At 38.9% G+C, this 24687-nt stretch overlaps 1 protein-coding gene across 3 annotated transcripts in view; it reads left to right on the top strand.

The window, feature by feature from the left end:
- LOC115222310 (GDP-L-fucose synthase) overlaps positions 1–19137 on the top strand; it is a 28713-nt gene extending 9576 nt beyond the window's left edge. For all 3 annotated transcript variants that reach the window (XM_029792491.2, XM_036511476.1, XM_036511474.1), the window contains exons 4-10: positions 1787–1915; positions 2847–2920; positions 8103–8236; positions 10286–10417; positions 13936–14015; positions 15843–15942; positions 18518–19137. In XM_029792491.2, the coding sequence (XP_029648351.1) occupies positions 1787–1915; positions 2847–2920; positions 8103–8236; positions 10286–10417; positions 13936–14015; positions 15843–15942; positions 18518–18573 (705 nt within the window). In that variant the 3' untranslated portion in view covers positions 18574–19137. The remainder of the gene's footprint in view (positions 1–1786; positions 1916–2846; positions 2921–8102; positions 8237–10285; positions 10418–13935; positions 14016–15842; positions 15943–18517) is intronic.
- The last annotated feature ends 5550 nt before the right edge of the window (positions 19138–24687 follow it).

Here is a 24687-nt window from a genome sequence, read left to right as displayed (position 1 = left end):
TTTCTGTCACTAGCTGAATGATAACTAAGTTATTTTACTAAATTCTATGTTATATTTAAAGTAATTGAAAGAAACACAGAGCATCTCAACAGAAATATGGTAACAAAATGGTTAAAATATATAATAGAGAAACAATTCTTAACCCTTTCAATACCAACCCGGCTGAAACTGGCTCTGGCTCTGTAGTACAAATGTCTTATTTTCATAAGTTTTGAATTAAAATCTTCCACCAAACATTAGTCACAATTTATGTTTCTAACACTAGCTGAATGTAAGCTAAGTTATTTTACTAAATTCTTTCATCATCATCGTTTAGCGTCCATTTTCCATGCTAGCATGGGTTGGACGATTCGACTGGGGTCTGTGAAGCCGGAAGGCTTCATCAGGCCTAGTCAGATCTGGCAGTGTTCTACGGCTGGATGCCCTTCCTAACGCCAACCGCTCCGTGAGTGTAGTGGGTGCTTTTTATGTGCCACCCGCACAGGTACCAGACAGAGCTGGCAAACGGCCACGAACGGATGGTGCTTTTTATGTGCCACCGGCACGGGGGCCAGGCGAGGCTGGCAACGGACACGAACGGATGGTGCTTTTTACTTTGTTATATCTAAAATAATTGAAAGAAACACAGATCATCTCAACAGAATATGGTAACAAAATGGTTAAAATATATAATAGAGAAACAATTCTTAACCCTTTCAATACCAACCCGGCTGAAACTGGCTCTGGCTCTGTTGTACAAATGTCTTATTTTCATAAGTTTTGAATTAAAATCTTCCACCAAACATTAGTCACAATTTATGTTTCTAACACTAGCTGAATGGTAACTAAGTTATTTTACTAAATTCTTTCTTATATTTAAAGTAATTGAAAGAAACACAGAGCATCTCAACAGAAATATGGTAACAAAATGGTTAAAATATATAATAGAGAAACAATTCTTAACCCTTTCAATACCAACCCGGCTGAAACTGGCTCTGGCTCTGTTGTACAAATGTCTTATTTTCATAAGTTTTGAATTAAAATCTTCCACCAAACATTAGTCACAATTTATGTTTCTAACACTAGCTGAATGTAAGCTAAGTTATTTTACTAAATTCTTTCATCATCATCGTTTAGCGTCCATTTTCCATGCTAGCATGGGTTGGACGATTCGACTGGGGTCTGTGAAGCCGGAAGGCTTCATCAGGCCTAGTCAGATCTGGCAGTGTTTCTACGGCTGGATGCCCTTCCTAACACCAACCGCTCCGTGAGTGTAGTGGGTGCTTTTTATGTGCCACCCGCACAGGTACCAGACAGAGCTGGCAAACGGCCACGAACGGATGGTGCTTTTTATGTGCCACCGGCACGGGGGCCAGGCGAGGCTGGCAATGGACATGAACGGATGGTGCTTTTTACTTTGTTATATCTAAAATAATTGAAAGAAACACAGATCATCTCAACAGAAATATGGTAACAAAATGGTTAAAATATATAATAGAGAAACAATTCTTAACCCTTTCAATACCAACCTGGCTGAAATCACCACTGGCTCTGAGTATAAATATATACAGCAACGAAAGGGTTAATCCTGCATTAACTTGTAGCTTCACGATTTTGATGATGTGAATGTATATTTTTAGAACGATACTGTAGGGTAGGTATGCGATGCCAGATCTGGCCCTGTTTGACCATAAAACACATTGTATTTGGATGTGGATGGTTTGAACACTAAAGGGTTAATTAATATGGGAATCTGAGAAATACTTTTTATTCAGAATTAAATATTTATATTTTTTTTCAATTTCAGAGAAAAAATACTTTAATGAATGATAATGTGCTTCACAGTTCATACAAGTATAAGGTAAAGAAAGTTGTGTCTTGTTTGTCGACGTGTATATTTCCTAACAAAACAACTTATCCAATCGATGAATCTATGGTGAGTAATAATTATTTCTAAGTGAACAGTTTTTTTTTTTCATGACTTATATACATTTAGGCATGGCTTGTGTGATAAGAAGCTTGCTTTCCAACCACTTGGTTCTGAGTTCAATCCCACTGCATGGCACCTTGAGCAAGTATCTTCTACTATATCTTTAAAACCTTATGAATAGATTTGGTAGACGGAAACTAAAAGAAGCACACCCTATATATATATATATATATATATATATACTGTTGTCTGGAGAGAGTTATTTTTTTTTTGTGCCTTATAATTTAACACACTCACCGGTAAAATTTCCACTTATTTCTTATTTTTACTTCCCTAAAATTTTCGTTGCATCTTGCAACAGAATATGCTTCAACACACAAACTCATATAAAGAATCTTGCAAACCAAATCCAAAAACGAAATATATGTATATATATATATATCTGTGTGTGTGTTTGTCTCCCACCCACTTCTTGATAACTGATGTTGGTGTGTTTACATCCCCAAAACTTAGTGGTTCAGCAAAAGAGAACAATAGAATAAGTACTAGACTTTAAAAAGAAAATAAGTACTGGAGTCAATACATTCCAATAATTCTTCAAGGTGACGCCCCAGGAAGGCTGCAGTCTAGTAGAAAACACTTGACCTAGGTGCCACACAGTGAGATTGAACCTGAAGCCACTATATTAGGAAGTGAACTTCTCGACCACATAGCCAAACCAAACCTCATCATAAATCTGAAGTATTTAATCTTACTAACTCTATTATAAATTTCAATATATTTTGATGCTGTCTACTGTCTTTTTAGAAAGCAATCTGACATTTTATTTAACCATTTCTACTGAAGTTGGCAGCATTTTCTTTGAGACCCAAAGTCTGTTTACCCTTCCCATCAGTCTTCAATCTAAATTTTTACTTTAGTATTATTCAACTTTCAGATTCACAATGGCCCTCCACATGATTCCAATTTTGGTTACTCCTATGCAAAACGAATGATTGATGTCCAAAATAGGTGAAAAATATTTCAATTTCTTTTAAATAAACTTAAAGAATTTTTGAATGAAAACTTTGAGACTTGAAGTTTTAACATTGTCTTACCATGTAATGGTAACATTTAGGAAACCTTTTTTCTCTTTTATTCATGGAACATCCAAAATATCAAAGAACCTCATTGCTTCTTTTTAAAGATTTATTCTTTGAAAGCACATCCCTCATCTCTCTTATTATTTCAATACAATATCGGTGAAAGTATATTAATAAGTATAAAGTTAAGTTCTGAAATATTAACTTAGCACCAAACTTTCTAGGTCCATAGACTTAAGTTGTTTGCTTTTAAGTAAATGTATATTTATCATCTTCAATTCTGGTAGATATTGTCGATGTTATTGTCACTCTAAGGAAAATATTTCTTAAAAGTTAGTCAGGAGAAAAGGGGCAATGTTTATGATCTTTGCGAGCAGTGCTCAAATGGTGAGACTGATGTGGTTGATGCATGAGCAGTCGCTGGTCAATCATCATCATCATCATCGTTTAGCGTCCGCTTTTCATGCTGGCATGGGTTGGACGGTTCAACTGGGGTCTGGGAAGCCAGAAGGCTGCACCAAGCAAGTCTGATCTGGCAATGTTTCTACAGCTGGATGCCCTTCCTAAAGCCAATCACTCCGTGAGTGTAGTGGGTGCTTTTTACATGCCACTAGCACAGGTGCCAGACGAGGCTGGCAAACAGCCACGATCGGATGGTGCTTTGGTTACAGGAAAAATGTTGATGGGGAGAGAATTCTGGTGGAGTTAGGTGCAGTTCTGGTAAGGAAGAATGGGGCAAAGTATTTTTGTATGTGAGGTCTGAGGGCAGAAAGCTACAACAAGGCTCTATGTGAAAACTCAGCTGGTTATTTCAGAAGAGCAGAAGCCTTTATAGTAACAATAACAGAAGTAAAGAGAATTGTTAGTGATTTTGTGGTTGAATTATGCGGCGAGCTGGCAGAATCGTTAGCACGCCGGGCGAAATGCGTAGCCGTATTTCGTCTGCCGTTACGTTCTGAGTTCAAATTCCGCCGAGGTCGACTTTGCCTTTCATCCTTTCGGGGTCGATAAATTAAGTACCAGTTACGCACTGGGGTCGATGTAATCGACTTAATCTGTTTGTCTGTTCTTGTTTGTCCCTTCGGTGTTTAGCCCCTTGTGGGCAGTAAAGAAATAGAATTATGCTGCTGAGTGTATCATTACTAGTCAGTTGAGGTCTAATATGTTGGTTATACAGCAACAATATTGTCTTATAGATGAAAGCTGTACTTTAATATGCGTTTAGATTATGTGCGATTGACTTAAGTGTGTGAGAGATTAGGAAAGTGCAAAGGGTGGTCCCTTCTGTATTGCAGTGTGTACTGTCGAAAGGGTTAACGAGTAAGTAATTAAGTTGCAGAATGAAATTAAATGCAATCCTTTTGCATCATGTCCAAGAGATATTTTTCTTCTCTCTCTCTCTCTCGCTCTCTCAATCAATCAATCAATCAATCAATCAAAGATAAGATTAGTTTGTTAGATAATCCTTTCTACTCCTGGCACAAGGCCTGAAATTTTCATTGACGGGACTAGTTGGTTATATCAACCCCAGTCATCCACTGGTACTTATTTCATTGACCCCCAAAAGGATAACAGGCAAAGTTGGCCATGGTGGAATTTGAACTCAGAACATAAAGGTATATGAGATGCTGCTAAGCATTTTTTTCCCATTGTGCTAACGATTCTGCCAGCTTGCCGTCTTCGTTTGGTAGATAATTAAAATCCTTGTAAAGAAATAACGAGTTCTTTGTATTTACAAAGCCACAAATATAAAATAAAAGATTTTCTAGTTAATTTGATTCACTTTGTTACATATTTTCTTGGCCCAGGGTTGTCGAAAAGTAAAGTCGATCCCAGTAAAATTTGAACTCTTGAATACAGAAAGACAAACAAAATACTGTAACACAGCAATCTCTATCCATTCTGTACCACAGATTGGTTCATGTAAATTAGTTTTTTTTCCATGGACCAGGAGATTATGTGCATTACAAAATGCAAAGTGTTTAATGTATGAATTAATTATCATACATATGTAAAACATATATACTTCATGTGTAATGCTTAAAACACTTTGCAGACAGTAATAGTCAATAAAATAGTAATAAAAATAAAAAAATTAGGTGCAGGAGTGGCTGTGTGGTAAGTAGCTTGCTTACTAGCCACATGGTTCCGGGTTCAGTCCCACTGCGTGGCACCTTGGGCAAGTGTCTTCTGCTATAGCCTCGGGCCGACCAAAGCCTTGTGAGTGGATTTGGTAGATGGAAACTGAAAGAAGCCCGTCGTATGTATGTGTATATATATATATATATATATATATTTATGTATGTGTTTGTGTGTCTGTGTTTATTCCCCCAACATCGCTTGACAACCGATGCTGGTGTGTTTACATCCCCGTAACTTAGCGGTTCGGCAAAAGAGACCGATATAATAAGTACTAGGCTTACAAAGAATAAGTCCTGGGGTCGATTTGCTCGGCTAAAGGTGGTGCTCCAGCATGGCCACAGCCAAATGACTGAAAAAAGTTAAGAGTATTTCTCTGTTGCCCACTACTATAGCAGAAGACACTCGCCCAAGATGCCACGCAGTGGGATTGAACCCGGAACCATGTGGTTGGTAAGCAAGCTACTTACCACACAACCACTCCTGCGCCGCCTTGATTAAATAAACTTTGGTGCACTACTTATTTTACCAATCCTGGATGGATGAATGGTAAAGTGAATTCTGGTAAGATTCAAACTCAGAATACAAGTGTTGTATTTCAATATGGTAAGGTATTTAGTTCAGATTTCTTATTTATTGTTTCCATTATTTTTTAATTACAACAAAGCATTCCTTGACACTAATAATTAACACGAAGCTCTTGGTTGATGTGTAACCATACAAGCATTTATAGTACAGACAATTGGAGTCAACGCAGTTGCTCTGCTTCACCCTTCACTAATTAGTTTTGCACCTAATTAATCTTAAAAGTAGGGCAATGAACTGGCAGAATCATTAGCACTCCAGGCAGAATGCTTCGCAGTATTTCGTCCGTCGTTTAATTTCTGAGTTCAACTTCTGCCAAGTCTGAATTTGCTTTTCATCCTTCCAGGGCAATAAAATAAGTAACTGTGGAGCTCTGGGGTCGATGTAATCAACTTTCCTGCTCTCCTAGAATTGCCGGCCTCGTGCTAGAATTTGAAATCAATTAATGTTAAAAGCAACCTGTAGCATTAGAATTGTTTGCAGTCAACTTCTTTGTTCATAATTGTCTTCGTTTGTCCTGTGGCTTTATTCTACTGTTTGCACCTGAATAATTATCCCTAATATATTTATATTAATCTAATCAGCAATTTACTAAAACAATAAACAAAAACAAAAGAGATTTCAAACTAAACATGAATGTTAGAGTAATACAGAGAACGAAGTGTAAAAGTTGTAAAAAAAAAAAAAAAAAATTACTGAAAGTTAGTCAAGGGAGATCACTCTGCAATATTTTCTGGGTTTATTTTTCCCAGTGAATAGCTTCCTTACTTTGGACTCTGTTATCCATAAATTCCTCTTCTTGGTAGTCTTTCGAGTATGAGAAAGACGATTCTGCAACTTCTTACTCAACAACCGGCACAAATGATTCGTTCTAAGTGATCACCTGTTTGAGTACATAGCTTTTTTTTCCCCTTCATCAAATCAACATTATCTGTACTGACTCACTCTGTGCCACATGTCAGATGTCAAAGTGCAACGTGATCGCAGAGCAATGTAAAATGAAGTGTTCTGCCTAGTCTGGGAATCGAAACCACAATCTTGTGATTGTAAGTGCTGCAGCTTAACCACTCAGTCATGCACACATAAATTAAATAGCAGTAAATATATAATGAACCATGAGTTTAAGAGGCTGGGCAACTTTTTCCTCCTTGTGAGATTATTGTAGACTTTGCTGATGTTGTTCAATAGGCTGAAATATGTTTGTTGTTATCTCCCCCACCACCCTACTTGCCTGTGGACAACAGGCAAAGGGTAGGGGCACCAATAATCAGTTTATGATTTAATTATGGAGAGATTAATTCATAATCTTGAAATTATCTCCCCTTTTCTTGGATGTTGTTAGCAATGACTGCTGTAGCTTTATATTAATATTTCGTGTAATAATCATTTCTAATTTTGACACAAGGCCAGCAATTTTAGGGAAGGGGATTGGTTGATTGCATCATCCCCAATGCACAACTGGTACTTATTTCATTGATCCCAAAAGGATGAAAAACAAAGTCGACCTCGGCAGAATTTGAACCCTGAATGTAAAGAGCCGGAAGAAATACCTATTTCTTTTACTACCCACGAGGGGCTAAACACAGAGGGGACAAACAAGGACAGACGAACGGATTAAGTCGATTACATCGACCCTAGTGCGTAACTGGTACTTATTTAATCGACCCCAAAAGGATGAAAGGCAAAGTCGACCTCGGCAGAATTTGAACTCAGAATGTAGTGGCAGAGGAAATACCGCTAAACATTTCACCCGGTGTGCTAACGATTCTGCCAGCTCGCCGCCTTTAAAGAGCTGGAAGAAATACCATTAAGCATTTTGTCTGCATGCTAACAGTTATACCAGCTCACTGTCTTAACCTTACACCACTGCATTCCAAATACTAGTTGTAGCTTTACACACACCTTGACCAAATTGTAAATATGTAAAGAAGAGTAGATCTTGTGAAATTCATTAGTTCAGAGTGCCTTTGACTGATGAGGGACAGTGATGTCAAAACACGGGGTATTCCAGTGTCCCTTGCATGAATGAAGCAAAAGTGTTATGAACACACATTTGTCATAAAAGGGACGTTGGTTTCTCGTGGTTTCTCAGATTCAAATTTGCCAGAAAGTATGTATTTAGTATAAACGTTCAAGTTACCATTTTGATTTTGGCTCTCCTTGTTCACCATGCATATGACGATTTGTTAGGATTCAATATAATTTACCTTTTATTCATTCTGACTCACATCACTTTACGTGTTTTTTAGGGTTTTTTTTATAAATATATTTATTGATTTCTGCTAATTTATTACAAAATGTAAAACACTTTTTTGAAATATTAAAATTTGTGTTTTAAATGCTATAGTTTTGTAATAAGGTTTTTTTTATTTTGTGTAATCGAACAGGGCATACCATCAGCAATATGGATGTCATTTTACCTCAATAATTCCAACAAATGTTTATGGACCTCATGATAATTACCACCTGGAAGATGCTCACGTTGTACCTGGTCTGATTCACAAAGTTTATTTAGCCCAAAGTAAGTGGAACGAAACAATGTTTGAATTAAAAACTTAAAGGTTTTAATTATCAGAATAATATGTTGTGCTGATAATTGTTTAATTGTTTTCAAATCCTACACATACAGACACAGGCGTGACTGTATGGTAAGAAGCTTGCTTGCTAAGCATGTGGTCTTGGGTTCAGTCCCACTGCATGGCATCTTGTGACTTCTATCACAGCCCCGGGCCAACCAAAGTATTGTAAATGAATTTCGTTGATGGAAACTGAAAGAAGGCCATCGTATATCTTTTATGTTTTACTTGTTTCAGTCATTGGACTGTGGCCATGCTGGGGCACCGCCTTGAAAAGTTTAGTCGAACAAATAGACTCCAGTACTTATTTTTTAAGCCTGGTACTTATTCTGTTGGTGTCTTTTGCTGAACTGCTAAGTAACGAGGACATAAACAAACCACCATTGGTTGTCAAGTGGTGGTGGGGACAAACACAAAGACAAAATGAAAGCACCAAAGTTGGGTTGGTGATAACGCTATTGTGTACAGATGATGTATTACTACAAATATATACTCAATGAAGTAAACACTCTCTCACTGAATTTGAGCTGGCAGAGTCATCTGGCACAATGTGCTACTTGTTCTTGAGAAGTTCTAATTGTTAATTCTTACCTGTATTCATCTGATGGAAAAGGTTTTTTTTTTTTCCATGATGTAACACTTCTGTTCATTAATAAAGAACACGTCTGAAACAGCTGTAGTGAACCACAATCCATCATATATATATATATATATATATATATATATTCACCATGCATTACCCCTCTCGTGATATCCTACGTTCTACTTGTCTAGAACCTGTAATCGTTTCTCCGAACACCCCTCCCCACTGGTGCTCCCCTATATTTCTGCACCCCCCCCACATAAAAAGCACCATCCAAACGTGGCCGATGCCAGACCCCTCTGGCACCTGTGCAGGTGGCACGTAAAAAGCACCCACTACACTCGCGGAGTGATTGGCGTTAGGAAGGGCATCCAGCTGTAGAAACACTGCCAGACCAGACTGGAGTTGGGGCAGCCCCTGGCTCCCCAGACCCCGGTCGAAACCGTCCAACCCGTGCTAGCGCGGAAAACGGACGTTAAACGATGATGATGATGATGATGATATATGATGGGTTTCTTCCAGTTTCTGAAATTATCAATGCTTTCTCTATAAAAAAAAGTCATCATACACTCGGGTCTACTTCGCAAAAGCTACAGTTATCGCCCTTGAACTTTAAAGGTTTTTCTGAATGGTAGTCTTTTAGTAAAACTGTTCTTGGCAGTGTTATCTTTCTCTACGTAACAGCATAACAGTAATGTATATACATTATTTACATTTAACAGATATTTGTCCTCGTCTTGTTTGTTGTTAACGCAAAGTTTTGGCTGATATACCCTCCAGTCTTCTTGGGGAAATTTCGAACCTGGGTTCTCATTCCTGTGGTATTTTTCGATATTATTATTAGTATTATTATTGTTCAGGTCACTGCTTGGAATTGAAAAGAGCCCACACTCTTAACCACTACGCCATATGCCTGTGGGCAATTATGGAGTGAATTTTAGGGCTTATAAATCTAATATTTTTTTCTATCCTTCCTTAATATAAGCCCTAAAATTCACTCCATAATTGCCCTTGAGCATATGGTGTAGTGGTTAAGGGCACAGGCTACTAGCCCAAGATTCTGGGTTTGATTCCAAGCAGTGACCTGAACAATAATAATGATAATGATAATAATAATAATAATAATGACATCAAAAAATAACTTGGGAATGGGAACCCAGGTTCGAAATTTCCCCAAGACACCTGAAGAAGACTGGAGGGTATATCAGCCGAAACGTTGTGTTAACAACAAACGAGATGAGGACAAATATCTGTTGAACGTAAATAATGTACATAATTCCTCGTCTCTTAAATATAGAACAGTAATGTATATGTTTTTACACACTTATTTATAGTTTTTTTTTTTTAATGTAAAGAAATATTTGTGAGTCATGAATTGATGTTGATTTTTATGTATTTTTATTCTCTTTAGAAAACAATACACCATTGACAATTTTTGGTACTGGAGCACCTCTGAGACAGTTTATTTATTCTTTGGATCTAGCACAATTGATAGTATGGGTCTTACTGCATTATGAAGAAATTGATCCTATCATATTGTCTGGTAGGTGTTGATTTTCTACTTGTAAACATAATGTCTTAAATAAGTTATTGATCTTTTACTGAATGGCAAAGGAAATATGTCTTTTACTAATATCCAGAAATGCTTTCGCAACTTTTGTGTTCAGTTACTGATGCCCACATCTACGAAGGAATGCTGAAAAGTTCCTGGTTTTAAGGGTATTGCCGGTGGCATGTAAAAAGCACTCACTACACTCTTGGAGTGGTTGGCGTTAGGAAGGGCACCCAGCTGTAGAAACTCTGCCAGATCAGATTGGGACCTGGTGCAGCCTTATGGCTTCCCAGATCTCAGTCGAACCGTCCAACCCATGCCAGCATGGAAAACGGACGTTAAACGATGATGATGAGGATGCGAAAGGCCTGGTTGGAAGCCCAACTGTCTGAGTTCTTTTACAGGGCTTAGGAAAACTAAATGACTGCTGCAATAAGTGTGTGAATCTGAGAGGGGAATATGTTGAATAAAATCATAATTCCTGTATTTTTTTTTCATCCAAAGCCAGGAACTTTTCCCTCATATTGTCAAAGAATATATATTCTGTTATTTAAGGAAGTCTGTGGTCTTTTTTTGTTAAATATTTGTTCATTTTTAATCAGCGGCTCTTAAATGTTTTATTCTGAGTGGGACAAATTTCTTGTGCAAAACTATGAAATAATCAAGGTTAACATTCATGCCATAGTAATATGGTCTATTCCTGTCTATCATTGTAGTCTAATGACAGATGAAGAAGAGATTATAAATTAAGGAATGATGTATTAATTACAATTTTTTTCATAATTTTAATGAACTAGATTAATAAGATTAATAAGACGGTGGATAGTACTAGGCAGAGAGGCAATGGTCAGCATGAGCAGGGTCTGGAAGAGTAGAGACATCAGACTCGCTACCAAATGCAGATTGGTGAATGCAATTGTCTTCTCAATAGCAACATATGGATGCGAGACCTGGTCACTAAAGAAAGCTGACCAGAAGAGAATTAATGCATTCGAGCTTTGGTGTTGGAGAAGACTTTTGTGGATTCCATGGACAGCAAGGTTCACCAATGGAGAAGTTCTTAAGCAGATAAGGCCAAAAATGTCGCTAGAAGCTAGGATCACCAAGCATAGAGTGGCATATTTTGGTCATATTATGTGGAGAAAATCCCTGGAGAAGGACATCATGCTTGGAATGGTCAGTGGCAAGAGAGGAAGAGGTGGACCAAGAACCCGCTGGCTTGACACCATCAAGGGTGATACCGGAATGGACATAGCCAATCTGAAGGAAGCGGCCCAGGATAGAACTGACTGGAAGACACTGATCCAACGAGTGACCGAGAGTCGACTTCGACTGAGCGGATAGAGAGAGATTGACATGGGCAGCCTTTGTGGAAGTGGTATCACAATCGGTGGTTGTAAGATCAGTTGACTGATACTTGTAGATGACATGGTGCTACTTGGCTCATAAAAAAAAAAAACAAGCTAACGAATTCTGCAAGGCAGGGATGGATTAATGTTGCAAAGACTGAGACATTGGTCTTCTCAAGAAACTCTTCCCAGTGCACTCTGGAACATCACTGAGACAAATGGAGAAGTTTAAGAATCTCAGAGCTTGACTGTATTCACATATGATGGAAGGTTGGAGGCTGAATTGGATGCTAGAATCGCAGTTGCTGGCACAATAAGGCAAAAGTTCTAGCATTCGATCCACAGAAGAGGTGAGGTTGGTAAATAAGCGAAACTCTCTGTCTTCAGATTGATTGTTGTGCCCATCCTGACCTATGGTCATCAGTATTGGATAATGACTGAAAGAGTATGACCAGGAATACAAGTGGCCGAAATGAGATTCCTCCAAAGCATCCCTAGAGTAATGTTAATTGACAGTGTGTGTGTGTGTGGCTGGGAGACCAAGGAGTCTCTCTAAGTTGGGCCAATACTTCTCTGCATTGAGGGATCACAGCTCTGATACTACAGACATCATAAGAATGCCACAGGAAAGAATCGCAAGATGGATTCTTTAAGCTGAGGTAACTGGCACCTAAGGGTACATCAAGAATGTGATGGTTGGATAATTTCCATGGTTTCATATGGTCATGCTTGGGGATCCAGACAGAGAGAATAATGATGCTTGCTTCTAATAGGATCCTATGGAGGAGGTGCCTGAGGTCCCTACCACCATGACCCTCCCAGGAATAATGGGTGGAGAAGATGGATGGATGCATGAATTCTGTTGAGAGTTCTGTGAAGAGATTAAACTAGGGTTAAAAATAAAAAATTAATAAAATAGTGTCAGACCAAACTGTTTAACCCTTTAGCATTTAAACCGGCCAAAAGTATTCTCCCTGTTTTATGTTGAAACTGGCGATATCTGGTCTCTCACACCAACCCTACAATATCGTTTTAAAAATTAACAGCTACCTCATCAAAATCTCAAAGCTCCAAGGTAATGACTGATTAGTTCAAAACAATGTAGATGAAAAAGCAGTTTTGGCAGAATAATGTGAACACTAAAGGGTAAAGTGTAACATCCCCTTAGTGTTTATCTTAATCCACTCCTTGCTTTTTTTTTTATTTTATTTTATTTTATCTAGTTTCAGATCACGAGCTGTGGCCATGCTGGGGCACCGCCATTTACTTGTCTCTCTTTTTATTTTTATAAGTTTTTCTGAAAAAGAAAGTTTAGGGCAAATAGCATTTTTATGCTGTCTTTGGTTTGGGAACAGGAATAACTAGATGCAGTTAATGTTCCATCTGGACTGTCTCAAAAGCTAAATGGGTGTGGAAGTGGACATGGAATGTTGAGGAACATATTCAAAAATATTTGTGAAGGAATCGACTGGAATAAAACATTTCTTTACTACCCACAAGGGGCTAAACACAGAGGGAACAAACAAGGACAGACAAATAGATTAAGTTGATTACATCGACCCCAGTGTGCAACTGGTACTTATTTAATCGACCCCGAAAGGATGAAAGGCAAAGTTGACTTCGGCAGAATTTGAACTCTGAACGTAACGGCAGACGAAATACGGCTACGCATTTTGCCCGGCGTGCTAACGATTCTGCCAGCTCGCCGCCCTAAATAAAACTGTTTAGAAGTGAAACTCTTTGATGTATCTAATCACAAAATTGGTGTTGATAGGATAAAAACAGCTGCAAAGTTGTCTGAGAGAAGAAGTTGGAGATGTTATCAGTACTGAATGGTAAATATATGAATTTGGAGAATGGTAAAAACCAGGCTTTACAATCTGAAATCTTCAACCAGAACAGGTGTTTGTCTTTGTTGCTAATACCCAGGTGATTTAAAGGAGTTGCAGAGAATGGAATTTACATGATTGCAGACACCACTCCTTTCAGAGAACTAATTAATTAGAAAACTCATAAAACTGTGTTTTGTTGTTTTTGTTAATTATAATATTTCTGTTAATTATGTTGTGTTACTTTTGTTAATAATGGTACTTTTGTTTAATTATGTTCTTTCTGTTAATTTATATTATTTCTGTTTATTATGTTGCTATATTTTTTCAGTTGGAGAAGAAGATGAAGTTTCTATCAAAGACGTTGCTAATATGGTGATAAAATCAATGAATTTTACTGGAGAAGTAATTGTATCCTTTTATTGCTAATTGTCACAAACATTGGGGGCTCCAGCTCATCAAATTCAGTAAAACCTTCCAACTCATGCCAGCATGAAAGATGGACTTTAAAAGATGATGATGGCTTCTGTGATAATTACTTACTGTAATTGTTTCAATTTCTTCTGTTCTATTTCTTAAAATATTCCTATGTTGATGATTAAGATATAAGGTTACTAGCACATAGATATTCCCCTCTCCAAATCACAACATAGACTCAGCCACTAAACTGAACCACCACAGGGGGCTAAACATAGAGGGGACAAACAAATGGATCAAGTCGATTATATCGACCCCAGTGCATAACTGGTACTTATTTAATTGACCCTGAAAGGATGAAAGGCAAAGTTGACCTTGGCGGAATTTGAACTCAGAACGTAGCGGCAGACAAAATACCGCTAAGCATTTCGCCTGGCGTGCTAATGTTTCTGCCAACTTGCCGCATAAACATATAGACAACATAAGCATACCACATACACACACACAGCAACATAAACATACCACAAACATACACACAACATAAACATACTACACACACACACACACACACACACAGACTTACATGCAATACTTGCGCATTTTGAAGCTGTGAGACAGGATGTAATATCCCTCAGAAACCCACTCACAACATTCACATGGACCACCCCCTTTTTGGTGAACGAATAGAAATATTTCTATTTGCTCACCAAAAGGGGTGGGGGTCACTTTGAATGTTGTGAGTGGGTTTACGTGGGATATTACATCTTGTCTCACAGCTTCAAAATAAGCAAGTCTTGCATATAAATGTTTGTGTGTGGTGCACATATAAAACATTGCATTTGTTAATGGATTTTACTCGTTCTGCCTGGTCCACAATCTCTCCTGATCTGAAATGAATAACTATGAACTACACAAAATTGTACACTAGCTATCTTAACCCTTTAGCATTTAAACCGGCCATATCTGGCCAAAATAGTTAATCTGTTTTATGTTTAAACTGATCAGATCCAGGCTCTCACACCTATCCTACAATGTTATTCTATATTAAGTAATTACACCATCAAGCTCTTGAAGATATGAGATAATGCATGATTAATTCAAATAAATGGGATCAATAATCTGAACACTAAAGGGTTAACTGTGTATACATAGACCACACCCATAGGCTGAACCAACAGACTACACCAAGAGGCTGCATTCACAGGTCATACCTATAGGCCACACCCACTGATCACATCCACAGGCCATGCCCATAAGTCACACCCCATAGCAACACACAGGGAATGACTACACAGACAATTAAGTCACAGGCCACACCCACAGGCTATACCAGCAGAACACTTACATAACATACAGTTGTTGTCCAGTCTGTTCCTCTCTCCCTTGTTTGGTCTCTGGTCTGTTCCTCTCTCTCTCTCTCTCTCTCTCTTCTGGTATCCAATCTGCTTCTGTCTGTCTGTCTCTCTCCTGGTCTCCAGTCTGCACCTGTATGAATAAAGATTCAGGTTAGTCCCCCAAGAATGAATGAGATGAACTCAACTGTGCATGACAGCTTCAATCCTCCGGGAGTTAGTGAATGTGTTTGAGATGTGGGGAGTTGATTTACTAAAATGACTGGTAATCCAGCATATAAAGAATGTGTCTTGTGGAGTAAGCAATCAAGTAATGTTGAAACTGCTTTGGTATATAGTTTATTTTATCTTGCTTTGATGATGGTGATGATGACGACAATGATGACGATGATGTCACTGTTATTTGTCTTTAGATTTCAATTTCGCTAAATATTTCATTAAATTTGTGTTTTCCTTAACTCGTGTTTAGTACGATACCAGTATGTCAGATGGCCAATTCAAGAAAACAGCCAGCACCACTAAACTTAGGAAATATTTACCAAATTTCAAATTTACACCAATTGAACAAGGTACTACGAACGTTATTCTTTACTCTCCCTCTCTCTCTCTCTCTTTTACTTGTTTCAGTCATTTGACTGTGGCCATGCTGGAGCACCGCCTTTAGTCGAGCAAATCGGCCCCGGGACTTATTCTTTGTAAGCCCAGTACTTATTCTATCAGTCTCTTTTGCTGAACCGGTAAGTGATGGGGACGTAAACACACCAGCATCAGTTGTCAAGCAATGCTAATGGGACAAACACAGACACACACACATATATAATATATACAATGGGCTTCTTTCAGTTTCCGTCTACCAAATCCACTCACAAGGCTTTGGTTGACCCGAGGCTATAGTAGAAGACACTGCTCCAAGGTGCCACGCAGTGGGACTGAACCCGGAACCATATGGTTGGTAAGCAAGCTACTTACCACATAGCCACTCCTGTGCCATTGTTTAAAATAACTTGAAATTTACTGTGTCATTTAAGTTGAATAAACTGACCCGAGCAGAGCTGTTAATATTCTGTCGCCAGCACAGCATAGTGTCACTTAACTCTCTGTTGTATTATCTAACTCTAAAGAGTGATTGCAGGAGGTAAAGCACATTGCTGTAAGCAGTGGAAGCATTGTGAAACTGATGAGTGTTTTGCTTACATTGCTGAATTGAATACCTGTAGGGAAAGGGTGGAAGTGGAATGACTTGCTTTACAGAGAGTCTTCTGTGATATCACATTTATATAATGTGGAAATTGTTGTTCCTAAGTAGGGTGAGTTAATAAGGTTTTCTGTTCAGTCACCACCATGTTGCGCTTTAGGTTCAAGTCACCTGATTCTTGTTGGCCAACTCAGCATTGCCATGAATAGATACCATGAGGAGGTGCAACAGAAGAACAAAAATGGCCCTGAGTACACTCTGTAAAGTGTTTGTCATTAGGAAGGACGTCCGGCCATTGAAACCATGCCAAATCGGACAATGAAGCTTGGCACTGCCCCTTGGCTTGTCACCTCCTGTCACGCTGACCAACCCATGCCAAGCATGGTAAATGGATGTTAAATGATGATGAAGGACAACAGATGGACAATTAGGGTGATGGAATGGACCCAAGACAATGGACAAGCTCAAGAGGCTGACCAAAGACAAATGGCAAGATGATTTCACCCTCTGCCTGGGGCCTACATGGTCATGACTGACCAGAGACACAGCAGTGGAAGGAGTCCATAGAGGGGTTTCTCCCTTCAGGACTGATGAAACCCTGAATATGGATGATGATGAGGTGTTACATTAATTTACAACTCTTAGCTCACATGGATAAGGTCTTCCTAATTTTTTTACTATGCAACTAATTTAGAAAATTAAAACAATTGACTATCATAATCGTGTCTCACACTCCTGCAAATTTACCACTACCCTTTCCCAATCATCTTCCCCTATTCCCTTTTTTACTCACCTTCTTGTACTATGGCTGTATGCCCTGATACCTTATCATCACCATCCTTATCTCTCTTTCCAGTTCTCCCACCCACCCTTATGTAATGCATGTATCTCTTCTATAGCAAGATGCCCGATCCTGTTTCCCATATCATACTTTAGCCTCTCCTCACCCAACATAAAGCCATCTTTTTCAATATTGTACTCCTATTCTCTTGTGAGTTACTTGATCTCGCTAATGCCAATTCCACAAAAAGAAGCACATAGTACATTCTGTAAAGTGGTTGGCATTAGGAAGGGCAGCCAGCCATAGAAACCATGATAAAGCAGACATTGGTGCTTGATGTAGTCCTCTGGCTCATCAAATTCTGTTGCACCATCCAATTCTTGCCAGTATTGAAGATAAACGTTAAATGATGATGATTGAATATTGCATGGATAGTTCCTTTTGTGAGTACAGTTTTTAATAAAGATCATCATCATCATCATCGTTTAGCATCCGTTTTCCATGCTAGCATGGGTTTGACGGTTCAACTGGGGTCTGGGAAGCCAGAAGGCTGCACCAGGCCCAGTCTGATCTGGCAGTGTTTCTACAGCTGGATGCCCTTCCTAACGCCAACCACTCCGTGAGTGTAGTGGGTGCTTTTTAGGTGCCACCTGCACAGGTGCCAGATGAGGCTGGCAAACGGCCACGATCGGATGGTGCTTTTTACGTGCTACTGGCACGGAGGCCAGTCGGGGCGGCGCTGGCAATGGCCACGTTCGGATGGTTCTCTTATGTGCCACCGAAGATGTTTATAATTAATTTCTTAGTGACAATATTTACTAAGCCATTATATAACAAGATATACAGAAACCATGTTGTTACAATGTTATGTTTTAACCCTTTTGTTACTAACCCGGCCAAAACCAGCTCTGGCTCTGTGGTAAAATGTCTTGTTTTCATAAGTTTTGAATTAAAATATTCCACCAAGCCTTAGTCTCACTAGCTGAATGATAACTAAGTTATTTTATTAAATTCTTTGTTATATTTAAAATAATTGAAAGAAACACAGAGCATCTCAAAATAAATACAGTAACGAAAGGGTTAAACATAGGATCAAAATTAAGACGATCCTAAAAAGTCGAAGTTTTATAAAGTTTTTAATTCCATTGTTAATTATGTTTCTTTTTAGGTATCAAAGATGCCTGTGATTGGTTTGTCCAAAACTTTGAAAGTGCACGAAAGTGAAATGAAGTTTCATGCAATGACAGCAGACTGCAATTTTTGTTGTTTAACGAATGAAATAGAAATTTTTTCTAAATTTTTTTTCTGTGAATTTTCAGATTTGGCTAAAGGCTCTACAAAGCCAAATTTGTGAGGGGCAAAAGGATAAGTCCATAACTCGCTATATTTTTGTTGGTGTATAATTGAAGAATGAGGGATGTTTATACAGACAAGCTTGCATACATGGGCTGTATGCGACAGATTATCAACATGGGTTTGATTTAGGATATGCCTAACAGAGAGCATAATATTCAGTGTTTAAAGAAATATCTCCAAAGAAGGATTTGCATAAAATGGACAGATAAAGAAATTCAACTTCTATAGATTTATCTCCAATTTGGGAAATAATTTAGTTAATATTTTTTAGATGTTTTAAAACCAAAAACAGTCTTTATGTTACCTTTACAAAAACAAGAATACTTTATCTTCTTGAGTGGTGTATTTGTTTTACTTGGAATCTTATTGCTAACGCTAAGTGATTTATTAAAATATAAAAGGTTTTTCTTATAATGCAAGCAGAATTTGAGGATAATAATAATAATAATAATGGAAAATTATGAAATCTGTGTTGATTACTGGTGGCATTTAAATAGTGGTAAAAAAAACCAGTGCTTGAATTTTGGAACCTATTTTTCAAAATTAAACGGATCTTTTGCAAAACAGTTGTTTTATATTTTTTGTTAACTAATACATGCTTTTGTCGTCTTCCCAGTCTGTTTCCAGCTGTTATTGCTTGCATCTGACTACTATGGCCTTGGGGGGTTGTCATGTTTATTTTTTGCGATAGAAATGTTGAAGGATTCAGTGTTGCTTGGATAAGGATCAGACAAGCTGCCAAATGGACAAGGGTCAAATAAGTTGCCAAGTGGACAAGGGTCAAAGAAGTTGCCAAGTGGTGAAGGATCCTACAGGTTGCCAAGTGGACAACAATCAAGCATGTTGCCAAGTGGACAAATATGAAGCAAGTTTCCAAGTGGAGAAGCATCAAACAAGTTGCCTAGTGGACAAGCAGCAAATAAGTTGCCAAGTGATCAAGGATCAAACAGGTTGCCAAGTGGACCAGCATCAAACAAATGGACAAAGATCAAACAGGTTGCCAAGTAGACAATGTGGCCTAGTGGTTAGGGCATTTGGCTCATGATCGTAAGGTCGTGAGTTCAGTTCCTGGCGATGCATTGTGTCCTTGAGCAAGACACTTTATTTCACGTAAAAAAAAAAGCAGCAAACTGGCAGAAATGTTAGTTCACTGTGCGAAATGCTTAGCAGTATTTCGTCTGTCGTTACGTTCTGAGTTCAAATTCCGCCGAGGTTGACTTTGCCTTTCATCCTTTCGGGGTCGATAAATTAAGTACCAGTTATGCACTGGGGTCGATATAATTGACTTAATCCCTTTGTCTGTCCTTGTTTGTCCCCTCTGTTTAGCCCCCTGTGGGCAATAAAGAAATAAATAGACAACGATCAAACAGGTTGCCAAGTGGACAAATATGAAGCAAGTTGCCAAGTGGAGAAGCATCAAATAAGTTGCCTAGTGATCAAGGATCAAACAGGTTGCCAAGTACACCAGCATCAAACAAACGGACAAGGATCAAACAGGTTGCCTAGTGTACAAGCAACAAATATTGCCAAGTGATTAATGATCAAACAGGTTGCCAAGTGCACCAGCATCAAACAAATGGACAAAGATCAAACAAGTTGCCTAGTGGACAAGCAGCAAATAAGTTGCCAAGTGATTAAGGATCAAACAGGTTGCCTAGTGGACAAGCAGCAAATACGTTGCCAAGTGATCAAGGATCTAACAAGTTGCCAAGCGGAGAAGCATCAAACAAGATGTTATAACTGGTTGGTTGATAAAACAAGACTAGAAAGGAGGAATCAAGAAGAGGAATGTTTTGCAAATAGTTTTCTGGGTGAAACAAATCACGAAGAAGGAAGAAATACTTTCAACAGTGAAATAAATTTTATTTGACATAAAATTTGTTTCACTGTTCTTTGGATTCTACTATTTTACCAGTAAATATGGTGTATCTTAGAGAGTCAACCGGATTAGCCTTTTAGTATTTGAACCACCCATATTTGACCAAAATATTCTGACTGTTTTATGTTCAAACTGACCAGATGTAGCCTCTCACACCTACTCTACAATGTCATTCTAAATATAAACAACCGCATCATTGAGATCTTGAAGCCATTGAAAAGAACGTGAATAGATATGCATTACATTTGACAGTGATCTGAAAGCAAAAGTGTTAAAAAGGTAGAAGGTCGGCTGGATTAAAGAATACAGGGTCAACTGTATAAAGGAGTAAGGGGGTCAGCTGGATTAAGAAGCAGAGGGTCTATTGGAGTGAGGAACAGAAGATCTGGATTAAGGAGCAAAAGGGCAGCTGGATTAAAGAGCAAAGGGTCTGTGGGTCTGTTGGAGTAAGGAGTAGATGGGCAGCTGGATAAAGGAGCAGAGGCATAGCTGGATTAAGGAGCAAAGGGTCTGCTGGAGTAAGGAGTAGATGAGCAGTTGGATTAAAGAGCAAAGGGTCTGCTGGAATAAGGAGTAGAGGATTATAGGATTCAGAAAAGTTAGTTGAAATCTCTTGAATAAAATGTTATGATATCCAATCACTTGCATTATTTTGCAGAAGAGTAAATATTTCTTTTACGTAGCAGCTAGTTTTATTTAGCATTTATCACACTGTTTTCAGACATAAAGCAACACACTTGAAGAGATAGCAAGTTGTGTCTACAATTTCTCTTTCACATGAGATACAGCTGGACAAATCAGAAATGTGTTAGAATTATCAGAATTCAAATTGTTTGAACTACCTGATAGCATATGCACATATTTCTGAACAAGTGTCTTTCTTTTACCAACAACTTCATTCCAATCAAAGCTGTGCAAGGGAAATTTGGTCAACGGATCTCTTTACTCTTTTACTTGTTTCAGTCATTTGACTGCGGCCATGCTAGAGCACAGCCTTTAGTCGAGTAAATCGACCCCGGGACTTATTCTTTGTAAGCCCAGTACTTATTCTATCGGTCTCTTTTGCCGAACCGCTAAGTGACGGGGACGTAAACACACCAGCATCGGTTGTCAAGCAATGCTAGAGGGACAAACACAGACACACAAACATATAGACACACACACACACATATATATATATATATCATCATCATCATCATCATTTAGCGTCCGTTTTCCATGCTAGCATGGGTTGGACGGTTCTACTGGGGTCTGTGAAGCCAGAAGGCTTCATCAGGCCAGTCAAATCTGGCAGTGTTTCTACAGCTGGATGCCCTTCCTAACGCCAACCACTCCGAGAGTGTAGTGGGTGCTTTTTACGTGCCACCCGCACAGGTGCCAGACAGAGCTGGCAAACGGCCACGAACGGATGGTGCTTTTTATGTGCCACCGGCACGAGATATATATATACATATATATGACAGGCTTCTTTCAGTTTCCGTCTACCAAATCCACTCACAAGGCATTGGTCGACCCGGGGCTATAGCAGAAGACACTTGCCCAAGATGCCACAGAGTGGGACTGAACCCGGAATCATGTGGTTGGTTAGCAAGCTACTTACCACACAGCCACTCCTGCGCCTATGTGTAGAATGATCTCATTATGATATTTCAGTTTGGAATGAGATAAAATTGTGAAGAATGTCTTCAGAATGGGCTGGAAATTCAGTAGGAGAGGAAATAATGTCAGCTGATCGGTTGTGTGGAAGCTACTCAGGGTCAGAGATGCTCAATGAGAAATAGTGTAGAACAGTGTTTCTTGACCATTTTTGACCTATGAACCCCTTTGATTTCTGTTTTATTCAAATGGATCCCACTAGCTGTCATTATATTTTTATTTGAAAAAAAAATCATACTTACAGATGCACACACATACACACATATATACATATGCATACACACATATATACATACACACATGCATACATACATATGTACATGCATGCATGTATAGGCACACACACACTGAACCACACACATGCGCACAAACAAACAAAAAGGAGCGCAGTATAAATAACAGACAGTCAAGACTATTGAAAAGGTTGCAAGACGCAATGAAAATTTTAGGGAAATAAAAATAAGAAAAAAGTGGAAATTTTACCGGTGAGTGTGTTAAATTATAAGGCACAAAAAGAAAATGACTCTCCCCAGACACAACAGCATAGTTATATAATTAAATATTATTAGGAATTGTATAAAAACAGTAGTGAAGGTGCATGGCTCTGTGGTTAGAGCATCGGGCTCACAATCATGAGGTACTGAGTTCGATTCCTAGACTGGGCTGTGTGTTGTGTTTTTGAGCAAGACACTTTATTTTATATAGCTCCAGTTTACTCAACTGTAGGAATGAGTTGCAATGTCACTGGTGCCAAGCTGTATCACCCTTTGCCTTCCCCTTGGATAACCTTAGTGGTGTGGAGAGGAGAGACTGATATGTATGGGCAACTGCTTGTCTTCCACAAATAACCTTGTCCAGTCTTGTGCCCCAGAGGTTAACTTTCTAGGTTCAATTGTCAGAATATTTTGTGCATTGTAGAAGTATAACCACTTTATTCCAGATAAATTTTAACAAGAGGCGTAGGAGTGGCTGTGTGGTAAGTAGCTTGCTTATCAACCACATGGTTCTGGGTTCAGTCCACTGCGTGGCACCTTGGGCAAGTATCTTCTACTATAGCCTCAGGCCGACCAAAGCCTTGTGAGTGGATTTGGTAGATGGGAACTGAAAGAAGCCTGTCGTATATATATGTATGTGTGTGTCTGTGTTTGTCCCCCCAACATCGCTTGACAACCGGTGCTGGTGTGTTTTCAGCAAAAGAGACTGATAGAATAAGTACTAGGCTTATGAAGAATAAGTCCTGGGGTCGATTTGCTTGACTAAAGGTGGTGCTCTAGCATGGCCACAGTCAAATGACTGAACCGCTAAGTTATGGGGACGTAAACACGCCAGCATTGGTTGTCAATGCGGTGGGAGGGGGGGCAAACACAAAAACAAACATATACACACACACACACACACACACACATATACATATATACGACGGGATTCTTTCAGTTTCCGTCTACCAGATCCACTAACATGGTTTTGGTCGGCCCGAGGCTATAGTAGAAGACACTTGGCCAAGGTGCCATGCAGTGGGACTGAACCTGGAACCATGTGGTTGGTAAGCAAGCTACTTACCATACAGCCACTCCTGTGCCTATAAAAAAATTTGTAAATTAGACGAAATATAGTTAAGCATTTCACCCAGCACGCTAACGTTTCTGCCAGCTTGCCGCCTTCACTCTAAACAAAAAGATCATATTAAAGTTTATGTAAGAAGTGTCATAGAGTGAAAGTAACATCTGGGTTTGTTGAGAACCTGAATTAAATGCATTTGAGAGAGAGAAAAACATGGTGTCTTTAAAAAAAATAATAAGTAGGAGTGGCTGTGTGGTAAGTAGCTTGCTTACGAACCACATGGTTCCGGGTTCAGTCCCACTGCGTGACACCTTGGGCAAGTGTCTTCTACTATAGCCTCGGGCCGACCAAAGCCTTGTGAGTGGATTTGGTAGACGGAAACTGAAAGAAGCCTGTCGTATATATGTATATATATGTTTATATGTATGTGTGTATATGTTTGTGTGTCTGTGTTTTGTCCCCCTAGCATTGCTTGACAACCGATGCTGGTGTGTTTACGTCCCCGTAACTTAGCGGTTCGGCAAAAGAGACCGATAGAATAAGCACTGGGCTTACAAAGAATAAGTCCCGAGGTCGAATTGCTCGACTAAAGGCGGTGCTCCAGCATGGCCGCAGTCAAATGACTGAAACAAGTAAAAGAGTAGGTGTAAACGCATGAACTAAATAAACAAAAACAAATTACACGAGCGTATAAACAGGAGATACAAATATTACAGGCACTTCCCCCACCCCTACACACACACATTAACTAAACTTAGACACACATAGAGGTATACGCATGCGCAAATAAAGACACGTACAATAGGAATACAAAATACAAAATGGCTGACCGTTAGTAAGGAGAGAGACACAAATAAGAAAGAAGAAAGCAAAGGACCACTGATGAA

The sequence above is a fragment of the Octopus sinensis genome, linkage group LG19, assembly GCF_006345805.1.
Source record: "Octopus sinensis linkage group LG19, ASM634580v1, whole genome shotgun sequence".
In the NCBI taxonomy this organism is placed as follows: domain Eukaryota; kingdom Metazoa; phylum Mollusca; class Cephalopoda; order Octopoda; family Octopodidae; genus Octopus; species Octopus sinensis.
The sequence above is the reverse complement of the archived record's forward strand: the minus strand, read 5'-3'. Positions and strand labels throughout refer to the sequence as shown.